Source organism: Rattus norvegicus, chromosome 9, assembly GCF_036323735.1.
Source record: "Rattus norvegicus strain BN/NHsdMcwi chromosome 9, GRCr8, whole genome shotgun sequence".
Classification (NCBI taxonomy): Eukaryota; Metazoa; Chordata; class Mammalia; order Rodentia; family Muridae; genus Rattus; species Rattus norvegicus.
The window spans coordinates 97,953,870-97,972,239 of NC_086027.1; the positions used below are offsets into that span (position 1 = coordinate 97,953,870).

The window sequence follows — 18,370 nt, forward strand, 5'->3', positions numbered from 1 at the left end:
CCCTTGGTTATGTCAGAAGGAGAAGGTACGGAAGTCAAGTTGGCTGGCAGGGCTGCTTTGAGGAGCTTGAAAAGTCCTAAAGGAAAAGTAGACGGTGAGCCAAAATGTGCTTGCCTTGACCAGGCCCTAGGGCTAAACGACGGCCTTGGAGGCCCTGTATGAGGCTCACAAGACACAGCTGAACCGATTAGGCCAATTAAACTCCACCTAATGGAAAAGAAAGGGAACCCACAGACCCTTGGGAAAAGGGCATCTTGGAAGGCAGGACACACAACTAACCAAAGTCAGACTGGTCATGAGTGGCCAGTGCCAGCTGGAGATGGCCCAAAGGCCTTGCACTCTGCCCATTTAGCTGAAAAGGCACCCAGAAGGAACCATCCCGGGGAGCAAAAACTAGCTGTCTGGGTAACAAGCTTGTATTAGGTCTTAAAAAAAAAAATTCCAACACAGGTTAGGGCTGGAGAAAGCCCTAGACAGGAGGCTAGGTTGCTTTGCTTGAAAGGCACTCCCAGTCTTCGAGGGGAATTGGAGGAGCAGGCTGCTTGGACGAAGATCTGGGTGTAGGTTTTCAAAGCAACCTCTGTTTTCCAAAGGGTTGGGAGTACTCAGCTCCCTGGTAGGGAAGGATTCTGGGAAATGAGAACAAGGGTCACAGGGTCAGGTGACAGTTCCCAGGATACCCCCCTCCCCCATGAATGTGGATCTGAGGTCAGCCCCCAGGTGTCCCACTGCACCAGCAGCTGCCCCCCCAGCCTGTGCACTCCTGATCGTAATTATTTGATCTGCAGATGTAAGTGGAATTTATTGTAACAACAAATATAGTGATGTCAAAACCCAACCTTGGATTAAAGCCGGCAGCCAAAGGGGAAGTGTATTAATTTCCAACAGCATCTCAGGCCAGAGCCTATTAGAACAAGCTATTCTTCAGGCCCCCCCATCAGAATTAATCATTGGGAGTTAATTTGAAGCTCAGACAAGTTGCTGTTAATTTAGTGCAGGGAGGACGGGATGGAGTAAGAAGCTGAGGTGCTGGCCGAGCCTCGTGGGTCTCATTAATCAGCCAGCTGAGACGGCCTGGCTTGATTACAATTTGCAAAAAAATTCATTAGGGCCCAGGCGATTGACAATTTTTCTCTCTGCCTGTGATGTGACTCATTAGGCAGCCAAATGAAAGCCGTGATGACGGCCATGATGACAGCGGCCATCAAGGGCTGCCTGTTTATCTTCCTGCCCTCGGCCTGTCTCCAGGGCCTCGGGATCTGGGCTCTGGGCTTGCAGGGCCCTGAGGGCCTGGGGAGGAATGGGACAGCTCTCTATGAGGGTGAGAGGGCGAGTATCTCAGGATCCTCCCTGTGCTTCTAAGTGGTGAGACAGTGCTAGGCAGCTTGGGTCTCACAGTGGGGATTCCCGAAGGCGGCTGCTTATTTCCGGGGACATTTGCTTTCTCAAGGGGTTTATGGGGGTCAAGATTTCCATCCTCTGCGAGGCCCACCCAGGACACCCAGGCTTTGGGAGAGAGCTGTCAGGAGTTATAACATCTAGTGTGGTGGATAGGTGTATGAGGGGGCACCCTAGGATCCGGGGTAGCGTTGAATTCTGCAGTGCCACTGGAGTGGGAGGACGCATCTCATCTCGAATCTCACCCAGTTCGGGGCTGGACCCTTTCCACGGTCCCAGCCCCTCCGCAGACACGCATGCATTCCATCGAAGGTCTAGTCCAGGTTGCTGTGTATGCAGAAAAGAGGACTTGGGAGTCCCTTAGGACCTAGAATTTTCCTCACCCGCCCTGACACCAGCCAGAGGAAACCCGGCGTAAGCAGTTAGTGCCCACCGATGACCAGGGACCAGGGCTCCGTGCACACCTGAGGGAAGGCTCCGGGGAGCCCCGGACAATACAGGTTTGGTGTGTCTGTGCAGGATGCACAGCCCCCACCCCTTTCCTGAGGCTCCTCCTGGCGTGGAGAATAGCAGGAAACTCCAGTGGCCTTAGGAGTAAAGGCCACTGCATTACCTTGTCTTAAAAACCTAAGCCCGAGGCATTTCCCAATACTGGAAATTTTCGGAAGGAAACCAATACTCGGTGACTTCAGCCCTCCACCCTGCGCCTGAAGTCCTGAAGTTTGGGCAAAGGCATCTATGTCCCGACCTCTGTGCCGCTGAGAGGTGACCAGTGCAGAGAGGAATACATTAAGTCAGTATTGACCCAGGGTGCCAGGACTCCCCTTCTTGGACTGGGACCACAGCATAAGACACACAGCTGCGTTGCTGCGGGTTCACCTATCCTATTTGAAAAGTTGACGTAGCCGAGCCACTAGTTTCTCTTTGGGCTGCAGGTTTAACAGCCAAATGGACTTGGGCACCATGATCGCCGTCACTAGCCTGCTCCACGCTTCGGGATGCGCAGTCTTGCAGCGCCAGGCCCGGGCATCTCTCTGGACGCGTCGAGCACTGACACTGCTTCCCGCTCCTGTCACCGTACTAAAGTTAGAGGGGGAGGAGTGGAGCAGGTCACGCCCCTCTCATGCTTTACAGGTCGCCTCTCCAAGGCCGAAAGACGCCCTAATCTTAGGTTTCTGTGCACTAACACACCACCAACTCACTACGGTCCCTTCTCCCTTCTTCCTTTGAGGGGCGGCTGGCCCCAGCGCCCTTGGGGTGGGGCAGTGGTCAGGACACGCCCCTTCTGACCCCGCCCGGAGGGGGAGGTGCGGGGCCTTGGAGCTCATAGCCCTCCTCCTAGCCCAGAGCTGCCGGGAAGCCTCGCAGGGCTTGCTGGGTTGCGGCTCCTGTCGGAAGATAACGCCTGTAGCCTGATTTATGGATCCGAGGCCCTAAGAGTCAGCGAAGACCGCTGCTTTTAGGGTCGGAGTTTCTTGTAAGGAGACTGCTGCATCAGACTTGGAGCCCCTGAGTTTCTACAAGCTCTCTACTACCAGATCTTGCTTTCCCTCCTCTTCTGGCTAAAGTTTGCCAGTTTCCGCAGGCTATTACACATAAGGCCAAGCCATGGGGCGTTCCACTTTCCTCAAATGTAAACTAGGCTTTCTGAAACTCACAGTTCTCTCCAATTAAAAGCCTATTCAGGTGCTACTTGGCTTATGGCCTGTCAGGCTTGGTCGCAGCAAGCCACTTAACTGGCCACAAACTGGCAGTGTCCTCGAAGTGCCCAGGTGATGGGCACTCTTATGAGGCCCCAAAGAATCGAGCTTATAGTTTTCCTCGCTTTTTTTTTATTATTCACAAGACTGAGATTGTTTAAAGGTCATAACTTATATGAAAATAAGCTACATTGAAATAAATTAAACACAACGGAGACGTGCTTCCGACATGGCTCAGGTAGGATATACAAGCCCAGGAAAGAAAGCCAGGCAAAGGCAAGTGAGCAAATTCCTAGACTGCTCAAAAAACAAAACAAAACAAAACAAAAAAAAACAAAACCAAAAAACCGACTGCTCTGCACTCAACTCAAAAAGCCAGAATAGAAACAAACAAGAAAATGAGGTTAAACCGCAGTGTTCTTGGGTCTCCCGTTTACCTTTGGGAAAGTATGGGAAGTGGTCGCTGAAGGAGACAGTACAGTGGTGGTTTTGTTTCATCTGGAAAGTGTAAGTGGAGAGGTTTGATCCTATCCCTTTCCAAACACTGCAGCTGAGATCCAGTCTATATAGAGATCTATGTACAAAGTAGGGTTGTATAATAAATATTTAGTGTATCTTCTGGTGTGGCTGTAGCCCCCTTTAAGCTGGTCTAATGAATATACTCTCATTTTGTTTGGGATGTCCACATCTGGGAGGTGCCTCTGAGTTCTGCTTTAAAGAGTGGAGTCTGACACGGGTTCCCTCAAGTGTTAGGGCCTCTCCACGGTGGTGTCCACCCTGGCTGGGCCCTCAGGGTCGGGCCTGCTCCAGCTGCTGGTGTTGACTTCGAATAGCGAACCTGCTGACATGGACAGGGATGGGGACTACGATCTTGGGGTTCCGAGAGGGCTCCCCCGTCTTGGAATTGGCGTTGCCTGCCTTGACACGTTTCCACTTGGCCCGGCGGTTCTGGAACCAGATTTTTACTTGCACCTCGCTGAGTTTGAGGGCATGGGCGATCTGTGAGCGCTCGGTCAGGGAGAGGTACTTTTTGCAGTGGAATTCCTTCTCCAGCTCCAGCAGCTGCTCGCTGGTAAAGGCAGTCCGCCGCCGCCGGTTCTTGCCTGTGGACGTGGTGCTACCTGCCGCACCGCCGCTCTGCGGGGTCTCCTCCAGTGCGTGGCCGGGGTCTTCTTCCTTATGAGCAGTCTGGCCAGGCAAATTGTCATCTGAGCTGTAATCCACATCGCTCTCCAGAGAGAAGCTCTCCTCCTTGCCCTTCGGGTCATCTTCCACCTTTGACTCGTCTTTCCCTTGCCCTCGGACAGCCCCGACTGAAAGCAAAACCAAACGGCATTTTATTACATTTTGAACACTGCCTTCCCTAACCCCTTCCCACTTGGGCGCCTCACCCCTATCCCCCCACCCCCAGCAGATTGTCTTTCTATCACATTAACACATTGCGATTTCCTGGCCTTTGAGGAGTGGGGGGAGCGTGAGAAAAAGCTCAAAGGAGAGGAGACAGCAGAGGCGACGGCCCTTTGCCCAGAACCATCACTCAAGGGGCTGCCATATCTCCTGCGCACCCTTCCAGCCTCTAACAGCTTAAGTAGCAGGATGCTGCTTGGACCTCAGGCCCAAGGGAACGTTCCCTTTGTTTCCCCGGGGTTCAGGGCTGTTTGAAGACCAAGGGAGGGTTCATGAACCTCCCCACCACCATCTGAACACTAAAATTAAGTGAACCTCAATTTCACAGCAGAAGGAGTGAGTAGCGCAGATGCCAGACAGCAGTTTTCTTGAGACAGATCGTTTGTGTCACCTTAGGAAGTCCCCCACCGTATAGTCCTAGCAGTGTGTACACACACACACACACACACACACACACACACACACACAGTCCCGCAGGAATCTGGTTCTCTTAGACGAGCAGAGAACCTAGTGAAGATATTTTAGTCTGGACTCTTTTGGGTACATGAGCAACTGAAAAAAAGAAAAACAGCCCAAATATGCCTCTCTTTAAGGTTGCAACACATCAAGGACCCTCAGTCACCATAGCGTGTGTGTGTGTGTGTGTGTGTGTGTGTGTGTGTGTGTGTGTGTGTGTGCGCGCGCGCCAAACGCGACACCAGATGTGTGACCTGGAGCAGCTAGCAGGAAAGCGTTAAACGCTATCTTCCCCCATGATCCTGCTTGTTGCTTGGCGTTAAATGCCCCATTGGGAAGCTCCGGTGGGCATCACCGCAACTCCTCCAGCTATTCCCGCGGAGGTCGGGCGGGGGCGCGGCCTCGTCCCCCGGGTCTCGGCGGGAACCCAGAGCTGGCCCGCCCCCACTCCCTCCCGTCCCCGCGTTCCGGCTGCGCGCGCCGCCGACTCACCGAGCGACGCTTGCACCGCTTCGGCCGCAGAGAAGGCGAGCAGCGAGCCCTCCTTGGCCAAGAAGGCTTTGCCGTCCTCCGTATCGGCTTGGAGCGCCTCGGATTTGTCGAAGTTGCCGCCTCCAGGCAGCGGCTGCGGAGCGAACTTGCGGGCGGCGGCCGCCTCTTGGTGCTGGGGCGACGCAGAGAAGCCGCCGGGCAGCGTGGCCATGAGAGTGGAGGTGAGCGCCATGCCCTGCGCCAGGCTGGAGCAGAAGCCGGTGGGCAAGCTGGGGATCTGGTGGTGAGGGTGCGCGGGCGGCAGCGCGGGCTGTAGCGCTGCCTGGGGCAGCGCGGGAGGCGGCGGCGGCGGTGGCGGCAGCACCACCGGCCGGTAGGGCATAAACATGGGGTAGCCGGTGTAGACGAAATGGCCGGGACTGGGCTGCGGCGGGCTGCCGATCAGCGAGTCTATGCTGAAGGCGGTACTACTCCCCAGCGGGCGCTGCATCATCATCAGCGACGGCGGGAACGCTGCGCTCATAGACGCGTTCGGGAGAAGCCAGGGAGAGACGAAAAGTCCCCGCGCCCCGCCGCCGCCTGGAAGCCCTCCGGACGCTGGGAGTACCACCGGGAACTCCGGGCAGGGGCCGAGCGGTACCCAGAGCGCAGACCACGACGCCCCTCAGTGCGGGACCCACAGCATACCCGGCCTGCGCGGGTGCAGCCGCTGAGCGCGGTGAGGCCGTGCGCCCTAGGTGGAGAGGGCGCCGGGGACCTCGCGTTCGCCGGAGCCGCTCCCCGCTGTTAGCCCGTCGGAACGCGCGCGCGTCGCGTCTGCAGCTCTCGGCTCAGCTACCAACAGTGCGTGCGTCCGTCTGTCCGTCTCCGAGTCCGTCTTCTCCCACGGGCGGCTGGGGAGCGCGCGAAGCCGGCGCACTTGTCTCTGGCGGGCGCCGCCAGCACCTTTAAATCGCGCTCCTCTTTCTCATTCACATTTTGCCTGCTGCCCAGCCGAGCTCGTGTCACGTGGGGCCGAACGCCAACTCCTATTCGCTATTCATTGGAAGGCGGGGCGAAATTAGGGCTCCGCCCCCTTTACCCAGGCCGGCTGCAAGCGGGCTGCGGGCGCCACCGTTGGAGCGTGCTGGCCTGGGAGCTGGAGCCCATTTATCGCGCGGAGCAAACTTAAGAGGGACCCTTGCTATCTACCCGACTCAGACCTTAGAGTCCCTGACATCCCTGTGGAGGCCTCCTGAGAGGCGTCTTGAAGCTGGCACCCGCCATCGATGGGCCGGGAGTGTTTTACTTCCTTATGGTCACTACAGCAGAACCCTGTGTGATGCTCACCTTAATCATGGGTGCTCTGGTTGTGCCTAGGGTCCGGGCAAGGTCTCCGGGTTGCTTTTAGGGTCTTGCCTCTGTAGGTCTGCTCCCAGAGGCGCGCCTGGGCCTGTGAGCCCTTGCTCACACTACACGGAAGCTGCAAGGTTGCTTGCGGCCCGCTGGTGGCAGGGCGGTCAGGCTGGTGGTCTCCCCCATTCCTGGTTGGACCCTCCGCGAGCTATTCTTGCTCATTTTTCATGACATTCTTAATCATCGCACCTATTTACCCACTTTGCCAGTGTGCACCAAAATAACAGCCACGATAATTATGATAATAAAGCGAGTCTTTTATCTGCTCCATCTTCAGGGAGGAATGGGGGGGGGTTCAACGCCTCTGGATTGTATAACGTGAGATTATCCTGATGAAAGCTTTATGATGTTTGCTCAAATAAAAGCTGCGTTTTGTAAATAGGCACTAATTAAGCACGTTGGCAACGGAGGGAGCTCTCACCCTGGCTCTGCGCAGCGCGAGGACTCCTGGGCACGCGGTTCCCCTTTGCGTACTGCTGGATGGAGTTGAGTCCCTCAAGATATTTCCCCCGTTTTCGACTATGGTAAACAGCCGGGAATTTGGGAGTTAGGAGATTGGAGGGATTGCAGCAAAAGGAAAGTCTTTTGGGATCGTTTCACGGCCGAAGGCAGACCCTACCAAGCGCGCGGGGCTTCCTCGGGTCCCCGGTCCTGTTCTTCAAATTCCATGGTCTAGACGTCCTTCCGGAACTGCTGACAGCACCGGGCCAAGGAGCAAAGAGGGCATTGTTACATAGGCCATTAAAAATCAGTTCACCCGGAGGAGCTCTGGTTGGGGAGTTGGACCATGTTGAACCTGTATTATGTATCACAAGCACATTTAATTGGAAGATAAAGATAAATCGATCTTTATGAATTTATCGACCCGATTCTTTGAAGCTCTTCTTTCTCGCTCTTCCTCTTTCTCCCGCTCTAAGCCCAAGGTCCCCCGGGGACGTCTCAATCCTAGAGCATCTTCTCGGGCCAAGAGTCTTGCCAGAGAGCAACTGCCCACCCAGAGAGGTAAGATGGGAGGGTGAGTCCTTCGCGTCTCTTGGCCAGGAAAGAACTCGCTGGCCCGGCTGCCAGCCGTCCTCCTCTCCCACCAGTGTCCCCTCCCCTCCCCTCCATCACCCGGACAAAGACATCTCAAACGCCTTTCCTCACTCCGGGCCGCAGTAATAGATGGTTTCGGCAGCAGGCGGTTTGAAAGGAATTCATTAGGGCGCTGCCTCTATTGCGTCCCTTCACTTCACGCCCAGACCTCGAGATGGCTTAGGCAGTGTGAGGGGAAATTAATTCCCTTTGGGATACACGGGAAGGAGGTGTCTGTGGGCTCCTCAAGCTCTAGCCCCAGTTTGCCCACAAAAGAGGATAATCGAAGCCCAAGGCAAAAGGCTGGTTTCTTCATGAGCATAATAAATACTCCCTCTTATTATGAGATACTTACAGTGACAGTCTCCAGTGCTATCACCTTGTTGTTATTCGCTCTCCCCCACCCCAACTTCCTGAATAACGGCTTCCTTGATTTACGTAGCTACAGCCAGGGACCTTCGCGCTTGCCTCCGAGAGGACTGTGTGAGCAGTTACTCATTTACCTGGTTCCTCCGGCTTCCACTTTGCTCTTTCACTGTAAAAAAAAATATTGTTGTAGAGACTTCTGTTTACACCCAGAAAAAGGGAAAGACAGGGATCCCTTTGACTATTTTGGTAATTCCACACTTAAAGTTCAGCAGGAAGATTGAGGTCCCTTGAATTATAGACGCACTTGAAGTAATTTGATGGCATATTATTTGTGTCCATAAATTGCCACGAAAAGTATTGACTGCAGGAGTTACAATGCTAATCTTTTATTAGTGAGTTCAGATAATTTTTCATCGATACGAATTTTATTTACTAGTGTGCTTTTCCCGAGTGCTTGCAGCAATATTTTTCTCATCTAATGCTTATCAACTGCTTAGAAAATGACTGTTTGCATCATAAAAGGATCCTTGTGTTTTGGCGTGATTAACAAGCTCCATTTCCGGACACTTCAGTTACTTGCAAAAAGCGCTGCGAGCCTGGGGGCTGCGGATAACAAAAGCTTTCGGAATCCTGACGGCGTTGAAGAGATTTATACACGAGGATCGACAGGTACGGGGATCTGTCCCTCGAATTCCTACCTGCCTAGCTCCGAACTGCCTCAACCGCACAGTCCTTCCAGACTGGACTCGGCCCCGCTGCGCGGGAAAACCACCCAGCTCAGATCTTAGTAACTAGGCTCGGAGAGCCCCGCCCCCCTCCAATTAGGAAAAAGGTTGGGCGCGCGGGAAGGGAGAGCTAGGCTCCCCAACTCCAGTTAACTTCTGCGAACTTTTTCTCTGGAAGCATCCCTCACAGATGAAGATAGCCCAGCCCCGGAGGTATTTTACTGCTGCCAAGAGAGTGTCAGTATTGTATTAAGCCACTTACAAAGTGGCTTAGACGTTCAATAAAAGCGATGGTAATTAAGTTGCTCCACGCTTGTGGGCTGTCCGATCCAGCCTTTGCACACAGGTGTGTGAAAGCTAAGCACAAAATGAGAACCGCACAAGTAAATGAATATTCTTATTACCTGGAGGCGGAAGCGTCGTGCGGCTTCGAGGGGGCGGCGAGGGCCCTCCGGTCTCTGTTGGATGTCGTGTGGAGAAACCTTGCAGGGCCTCGCACAGGAGGGGCTCTCCCGCCAGCAGCTCAGACCGAAGCTTCAGGCGGGGGTTCTCAGGCAACTCCTGTTATTTTTTATTTAGAGGGATGTTGAGTGGCCCGATGCTTCCGTCATTGCCGCAGTTCTAGCTCCTGGCCATAGTTGGGAAATAACTTGAGATGCGTTTTATTTATGGCGGGGCAATTGGAATTCACACCCAGCTAACCTAGCGTCGAGCTTCCCCAGGCCAAGGCGTACTTACAAAGGGGTACTTGTGTAAAATTCCCCATCAGACACACCAATTTGCAAGTAGCAGAAAGCATTGAAGCCTCATCTTTTTAAACTATTTTATTCAGGTTTTTTTTTTTTAAATCTGAAAGCCCAAAATAGACTCCATGTGGTTCTAAGTGAAGTCAGCCCTTGGCTGGCTTTGAAATAGCTCCTGCAATTATGTAAAAGAGCCATTCACCAACAGGACGGAATTAAAAGGGATCTTGCCCGCTTCCCTTTCACCGCCAGCCTCTCATGTTTGGCTTTTCAAAGAGCTTCCAACACGATGTCTTTCTCCAGGACAAAAGGCAGAACAAAAAAAGTCCCCAAACTTGTAAATTGAACGTCAAGGGAACTTTAAACAATTTAAAACCCATAAATAATGATAAAGGGGACCTGGCAAAAAAGGCAAGCCCATTCAATTAATAGAGTTTCCCAAGCAAAGATCAAGTGGTGTATAAAATAAAAGTCTTCGCTTTCTTTATTCTGCTCCTTGACCATGCAGAAAGCAGGACAGGGGGTTTTCTAAAGTGCCCTGAAGAAGAAACACTTCCCGGGACAGTGTGTGCTGCGGACATTCTTATGTAGAAAACTTTGTTTTTGTCCCCATCCTCAAAGTAGCTGAAACAAAACCACTGCTATCCAGAAATGGGAAGGGGAGGGGCTTTTATTTTCCTCGGTTTTAAAAATGATTTATTTATTTATTTATTTTTATTCTGGAAGCTGTAGAAAAAAAAAAGTGGTCTCCAAGACTGAGAACTGTGACCTTCACACCTGTGCTGCTCTACGGATCTCAGAGGGACAGGCTGAGCGAGTCACACAGGCGTGGTGATCCTCATGGGATCTGCTGACCATGATTATGTTATATGCTTTTGGAATTACCCAGCTGCGGGCATGAGGGTTGGACAATGCACCCCGGCTACATGGTGCACTTTGAATTCATTACCGGCTCTCCAGTCGCGGCTGAATTTCCCTGGTGGAGACCCCAGGGTGCGAGGACTTAAGTGGGGTTCCAGTTCTTTCCCCTCTTTGTTCCTAACGATGTGGACTGTGACCCCGGGGGAACAGTAGCTCAGAGCGTTTGTCCTGGAGTCTGGGAGTCCTTGATCACTGCGCATCTCCTCGGAAGGGCTCAGCTCACAAAGGGAGGCAAATGTTCGATTGCCCCCGGACTCGCAGCCAGGGAAGGGGCAGCGCGATGCAAAGGCCTGGCAGTGGACTTTTGCCCAGGAGTTGAGGTTAAGTGGGTGTAGGCCTTCCAGGCAGCGATTGGAGAAGATAGGAGGATGCTTGGGAGAAAGGCACTGGCCAGCAGGGGGGCTCTTCTCACCTGGCTTTATCTCCCATCTGCTCCCTGAGCCCCACCTATCGGAACTTCAAACGTACCCCCACCCACCCCCCAGCCAGCCGGGGCCAGGCTTTCATCTCTCGCACAGCAGGCATTGTTTGCAGGACTTCACAGAGATGCTAATCCGGGGGCCTAGTGAAGGGCAGCCGGGAAGTGCAGAGGGCACCGAGGGGTGAGAGGGTGCTTAGCCTGGGCCATCGCCGTCCTGGCAGCCCTCCTGCAGAGCTGGGGTCAGCTCTAGTAGGAAAGCGTTGGGGGCACAGTGATGGACTTGAGCTGGATACAACTGCCATCCAAGGCAGGCTCTAGGAAGAGCTAGGAAAGCTAGAAATCTGCTCCGGGCCCCTCGAGATTCCAGTTCTCCGGGAGTGGTAGGAACGACCTCTGGGGCTGAGGACCAGCCAAGGATCTAGATACATCTTTTCCAGAGCCTAAATCCTGAGGGTCCCCTCCACCACAAACCAGAGGTCTCTGGGACACCCTGCCACCCTTCCTCCAAACCCCTGGCCAACCTGCCTTGCCCTCAGAGTATCATTTGGAAACTTCTGGTAAAAGGGTACTAGATTGGCAGTTGCCCACATCAGGGGCACCCTGTCATTGAACTTTTGCAGTCCCAATAAGCAACAGCGATTGCTGTAACTAGGAGCTCTGAAAGCAAAGGCAACATTCACCCCCCACACATACCCCCGCCACACACACCTCAGGCCCCTGGTTAGTGTCTTTGGATAAGAAGCTGACCCAGAAAGGATGTCGTCACTAGAGAGAGACACGATGTTGTGTATGGATAAAGGTTGACAAAGCAGATGGGAAAGATGGATGTTTCTCCGAACCAGAAAATTCCAGGTCTGGCAGGTCTGACATTGATCCAAGCAGGCCCAGTGACCCCAGCCTACTGAAGTCCCAAAGGGCAGTTGTCACTTCAGCACACTCAGAGAAGCCAGACCTGAAATCCCAGCACTCAGGAGTCTGGGGCAGGAGGAGAGTTGCAGAAAACGTAAAAACCAAACAAGGAAAGACAAACGAAGTTTCCCAGAGAACCTGTCATCTTAGGTGAGAGGAAGAGGGGTGGCCATATCTTAATCAGAAACGGCAAAGGGAGACAAGTGCTACCCTGCTTTAAAGGAATGCTATGCTTAAAGCAGAGCACCAGGGGAGGTACAGATGCTCATTCTGAGACCTTTGGGAGGTGGGGTCAACGTTGAAAGTATCCAGGGTTGATCTTTACTGTTGCTGGCTAAAGCTCCCCAGAACGGATACCAGAAAAGGTGGTTAGTTCAAGTTGGCTGCCGTTTCTTTCAGATGTTTGGACCTTTCACGTGGTCCAGCTTCTGAAGGCAGGTAAGGACCATGGTTTCTCAAGGGATCAAGCCATACCCTTTACTGAGGAAGGCCTCAGTCCCTGGAAGGCCTCAGTCGTGGAGGGTTGAGACCAGTAAAAGCAGTCACTAGCTCTAAAAGGCGGAGGTTAGAGCGCAGGAAGGCCAACCTGCTGTTCTGAGATCTGAAATTGCCCCAGCGCATGTTTCCCAATTGCTGGCAATGGGTGGCAGAAATCGCTGGGTTTGTGACATCTTGGTTTGGGAGCACAGAAGGTTTGAGTTTTTCTCTGGTGGAACAAATGCTGAGGGCTCCTCCCACCCCATGCTGAGGGCTCCCCCTTATCCTGAGGACACCCCCCCATGCTGAGGGCTCCCTTCTCCACCCCCTCCCCAACCCCCGTGCCACTGCAGGCAATTCCATGGCCCTAGGGTGTGGTTTCCAGTTCCCAGATTTCAGGGATTTAAGAAACCAAAAGACCAGGGTCCAGATCCTACCACCCCCAGAGATTGTTCAGCTGGGGACCAACTTGCTCGAGGGCGACAGAACAAATGACAAGTGGAGGGGACAAGGGGGCAGTTTCTCTAATCACAGCCAGAAGAAGGTGGACAACTTCAGAACTCACACTCCTTCCCAGGAGCACTCGAAGGTTTAGTATCCTGGTTCTCTCTGTGTGTGTGTGTGTGTGTGTGTGTGTGTGTGTGTGTGTGTGTGTGTGTGTGTGTGAAAGAGAGAGAGAGAGAGAGAGAGAGAGAGAGAGAGAGAGAGAGAGAGGAGAGTTGAGGATATGGTATTTTCTCTTAATGATTCAAAGTTTGCCATCTAGTATTTAGTGGACTTGTTTACATGACTGTCATTTCTCCTCACAGCGCCTTTACAACCTACACCCGATACTGAGGCAGGCCACACTCAGGCAACTGCTAAATGCAGCACGTAGCTCCTTCTGGGGTCTGTGGTGGTGTTGGAGGCCTTGGGTAACCAGGTCCAGCAGCAATGTAGACCCACAGTCTGGCAGGGATGAAGGACTTTACAGGGGTCTCTTGGAACCCCTGCTTCCCGCTCTGCTTCTTCTCCTCAGCAAAGGGGCAGAACTAGTCTTCACTGGAAAGGAGTCAGAGTCAGAAGCAAACCAGTGTGTCCCTGTCTGTGCAAACCATCTGTATCTGGAAGTCTGAGATAGTGAGCACGAAGGAGGGGACATTGGACCCTGTGCTCAGAAAACAAAGGTGACTGGCTACTATGTGACCAGATTGATGTTTCCCCGACCTGGGAGGCTTCTCACTTTCTCTTTGTATCCCATGCCTGCCTATTTATTTATTTATTTATTTATTTATTTATTTATTTATTTATTTATTTATTTATTTATTTATAGAATCTGAGTGTTTTGGAATTGGTTTCTATTGTATCTTGACTATTATAACTGCCCACCCACCCCCAGTTTCTTGTAGAACCCCTTAGGGCACTAATAGCAAGGAATAAATAGCAAGGATTAATCAGAAATCCCTAGACTCGAGAGAATAAAATTCAACTTCTCTCTCTCTCACACACACACACACACACACACACACACACACACGCGCACACACGCGCACACGCACGCACGCACAAAGCAGGTGCCAAACAGACTTAATTCAATATATTGTAAAACTCTTTGGATATTACATTTTTTATATAGAGCGAGTTAAAGAATTTACTGTGCAATCCTATTTTCCCATCTGCATTTTATTTATTTATATTTTATTTTATGAATATGGCTGTTTTGCCTGCAAGGATATCTGCCCTCCTAGAGTGTGCCTGGTACCCTCAGAGTCCAGAAGAGGGTGTGGTATCACTTGGAATTGGAGTAAGCCACCATGTGGGTGCTGGGAATTGACCCTGGGCCTTTTGGAAGAGCAGCCAGCGATCTCAACCAGTGAGCTCTCGCTCTCTTGCCCCACATTAGATAGTCTAGTTTTAATCATCTTGAGGTATTTCGTATCTACAAACTGGACACAAATGTGTATAGTGGGTTTTGGTGAATTAGTGACAGGCCAGTGAGCACCTACGTTTATTTAGTCGGTTTGCCTATGGAGGTTAGATGGCACCTTGGAGGACTGGTCCTCCTGCGAATCGAAGTCAGGTCACCCATCTTGGCTGCAAACACCTTACTGGCTGAGACACCTTGCAGGCTCAGCAAGCAGTTTTATTTAACGCTTCCCAACGTGCTAAACATTTGATGGAGGATCTCCTGGGCGTGCAGTGCGCCCCCTATGGACCTCATAAGCAACGGCATTTGCTCTAGAGCTGTTGGGGTTTTGTGATTCCAGGAAGCAGAAGGACCCGGGAAAGTCCTCCTGGACCCACAAAGGCAGAAGCGTCGGTCGTATTTATGTCTACAGTTGGACAAGACAAAAATACTCGCAATTTCTTTTTATTTAAAACGACTAGGCCACAAGAGAAGCCTGTATCACAAACGTCCCTGCATGCACATGGCGTAAGAAAGGCTAGATTTCGGATGTGCTGGTAGAAATCACTCTGACTTCCTGTAAATTCCGTGTAAGGTTCTCCCGAGCAGGTCCTGGAAGCAGCTTGTTTTGAAAAGTCTGCGGTCTGGGCCTGTGCATCTGGATGGTCAGCTGACCTCATCCAGCCTCTGCAGCTCCATCTTCACAGTGGGCCGGTATTCCAGATTGCTCTCACAACCATGGGACAATGTCACTAAACGAGGATAATTAGTACAGTTGTTGGATCACAGTTTGTCGTGTGTCCTGAGCGTTGGCTGCTGGTGAGCATAGCTAATGGGGTGTTCCACGCCAGGCCGGGTTTTACAGAGTGCTGGGTGCACCTCTAGTCCGTGTGAGGGCAAGGCCTTAAGAAACATTCCACAGGTCACCAAATGGTCCCAGATACAGCTTGGTATTTAACCACCCACGACGCCTCCAGGGCAGGGATGGGTGGGTGGGTGGGGAGAGGCCCCGAAGCTCCGCCCCCGGGTAGGCGCATCCTGGGGTGGAGACTCAGGCGCAGAGGTCTTTGCAGCCCCGGGAGCGGCCCCTGCTGTCTGCTCCTGTCATTAAGTTTAACCTCTGAGTACAAGTCACTGCCTTTCCGAGGGAGATGGCTTCGATGTCTTGTCTCATTCGCTTAAAATAACAGATCTGCGGTTGGGGATTTAGCTCAGTGGTAGAGCGCTTGCCTAGCAAGCGCAAGGCCCTGGGTTCGGTCCCCAGCTCTGGGAAAAGAAAAATAACAGATTTGCAAAGTCTTGGGATGCTAAACCTCAAACGCATCCGTCTTAGGGGCAGGGGACCGGCACCCTGTGCTCTTTGGACTCCTGCTGAGCTCCATACTCCGTCTCCCCAGCGCCACCGCCTCAGTGCCACCCTGTTTCCGGAGAAGGAGGGGAGGCGGGGCGAGTGAAGCGAGGGGTGGGGCCGGAGGACCTTTGAGGGACGGAGTTGACCTCGCCCACTGTCCTGCCTGGGGTAGGGGGACGGGAAAAGGGTTGCTGTGGTCACGTGACCATGACTCGTCTGCGCCCCCTGCCTGCCGCAGTGGGAATCAACCTTTAGGGAATCAAGGAGAGGAGGGTTCCAGCCACCGCCGGACGAGGCTCCCAGTACTGGGTACTCAGATCTGAACAGCACACACTACATTTCCACCGGAACATTTATTTACCTAGGCTTTTCTTTTCTTCTTTCCTTTCCTTTTTCCTTCTGCTTTCTTTCTTTCTTTCTTTCTTTCTTCCTTCCTTTCTTTCTTCCTTCCTTTCTTTCTTTTGGAAAGGAGCAAACATCCCAGTTTTAATGCGGCTCAATTATCTCGTTTACACGACGTAAAATGTTCTCTTTAACTCATTTCAATCTAGTAAATATGCTTCAGCAAGTAGCTAATTTTTCAAGGATGGCTTTGCCTCGCCATTTGCATATAAAGCGCTTTGGGGCCTAGTCTGTCTCTGAGGGGTGAGGGTGGTGGTGGTGGAGAGAATGTTGTTAGCAGTAGGCGCTCCTCCTCCAGGTAGGGCACCTAGGTTTGAAGTCCTGGCCTCAAGAAGGCGCTGTGCTTGGCTGGGGTGCCTGGGGGGAAGGGCAGCTCCTTTCCTCCCCTTCTTCCAGTGAGGCCTCAGTCCCGGACCTCCTGGTCCGGAGGAGAGGGCGCCTCCCCCACTGGGTGCCACCAGGCAAGTGAGGGTCGGGGACACATTTATCCTCAAGTGCGTTTATTAAATCGCATCTGGAGATGGATGGACGTGGATAGCAGAGAGGAAATCACAGGGCTCAGTTGAGCAATCTTCTGGCTTTAAATTCCGAATAAAAGTCTGGAATATTCCCGGGTCAGAGGGGCACCGTCTCATTAAAACCACTCTCGTCCCGAAACTGCAATGCAGGCATTAAAGTGCAGTATTTTTCAATTAGAGCTGACGAATTCAATCAAAATTCCATAGATTAGGATGAAATGAGGCATGGGTCATTTACAGGGGAATTTAATTGCCGAGCCATTAGACAAATAGTATATTTGCCATTCCCGCGTTATCCATCATTTTCGACATCAATACCAGGGCCGCATCTCCCCGTCCCGCGGCCGCCCGGCGTCGGCTGTAAACACTCCCTTCCCCGTATCTTCTGATTATATCTGATTTCATTTAGGGCCATGGGGGATTATAAATGTTCACGCAATCAAGTTCATTAGGACTTCAAATCGCATTTCGGTTTAGGGTGGCTCCGCCGCTGTGCTCCGAGCTCTTCCCCAACCCCAGCGCGAAGCTCGCTGTCATCCTCTGCAGGCGCAAGCGTCACCTCCTTTTGTCTTTCTGACACCCTATTCCCGAGGCCTGGGAGCAGCTGGGACACCCCACCTCGCAGATCGGGACCACGGCAGGCTGGGCTGGACCCCTGCACCCCAGACCCTCCAGCAGGAGCTTTGCAGACTTTGGGAGACCCCTCCGCCACCCTCATCCCGGTGTTGCCCAGTGAAGCCCCCTCTCCGCCCCCGCGGCCCGGGGCGCTCAGGAGCGCAACGCCTGGGATGCGCGATCAGAGCGCTCCCCGCGTGTTCGCGTAGCGCGAGTGCGTGCAAGCTCCGTTTCTCCAGCCTCAACCGGCGCAGCGGGAAGCGGATGGATCTCCCAGGTCCGGAGACATACGAATGCAGGCCTCTGAGCAGCCCCACTGACACTAGGGACCCACACAGTCCCCTCCCCTCCCCCAAGCCTGTTTTTTTTTTTTTTCTTCATTCCAAGGACTCGGGTGGAGGCGGTACCCAGCGGAGCGGTTCTCTGTTCCTATTAGCAAACCCGGGAGACAAAGGGGGAGGCTCTTTAGCGACAAGAAAGGCTCAAGATATCCCTTCCAGCGCAGATGAAAAATAATAGCTTAATATTAACGGCTTCTCATAAAAATATACTTTCACAGAGATACAGTTACAAGAAGAAAACCCCCATTTTATCCCCGTGTTTTGCTCTCATCGCTGTTAGCTGCCTGAGTAATTTAATTGGAATAGAACGTGAGAAATGTGTCATTTTTGAGGAACTTATGCATCGCTTCCTAGAAATCTCATTGTGTTAACTAGGAGCCTACTGCGTTCTGTTTAGAAGCCGTAATCACATTTTTATGTGTCTGTATTACTCGTTAATGTGACCTCCTGTCTTTAGCAGATTAAAACAAATGTTCTCTTCATAACAAGTGCATCAAACTCCGGCTTACATCAGATACACGGGAGACCCTGTTTTTCAGACTCGCCAACTTTCTTCAGAGCAGGGGAAAGGAAATCTGAAGGGGGGCGGGAAGCGCCTACCAAATGAATAATTACACACCAAATTAAAACCCGGCATTAAATGCGCTTAACAGCAATACTGCGCTCTCAATTCTGTTTACTGCTTACAAATTGCATTACAAAAGAATCTACGCTTTTTATTGGAGTGATTAAGCAAAGAGTCTTAGGACTGCAGAAACACGATTCTGGGAG

At 52.3% G+C, this 18,370-nt stretch overlaps 1 protein-coding gene across 1 annotated transcript; it reads right to left on the bottom strand.

Annotated features, from left to right (window-relative positions):
- Positions 1-3,434: 3,434 nt before the first annotated feature.
- Positions 3,435-6,014, bottom strand: Gbx2 (gastrulation brain homeobox 2). Its single transcript, NM_053708.3, has 2 exons — positions 5,454-6,014; positions 3,435-4,411 (listed from the first exon to the last, which is right to left on the bottom strand). The coding sequence occupies exons 1-2, from the start codon at positions 5,974-5,976 to the stop codon at positions 3,888-3,890; spliced, it is 1,047 nt and encodes a 348-aa protein (NP_446160.1). The 5' UTR covers positions 5,977-6,014; the 3' UTR covers positions 3,435-3,887.
- Positions 6,015-18,370: the final 12,356 nt, after the last annotated feature.

Coding starts and splice junctions, on each gene's coding strand:
- Gbx2 (NM_053708.3), bottom strand. CDS start 5,976: ATGAGCGCAGCGTTCCCGCCGTCGCTGATGATGATGCAGCGCCCGCTG. Junction 4,412..5,453: donor AGCGGTGCAAGCGTCGCTCG/GTGAGTCGGCGG, acceptor TTTTGCTTTCAG/TCGGGGCTGTCCGAGGGCAA.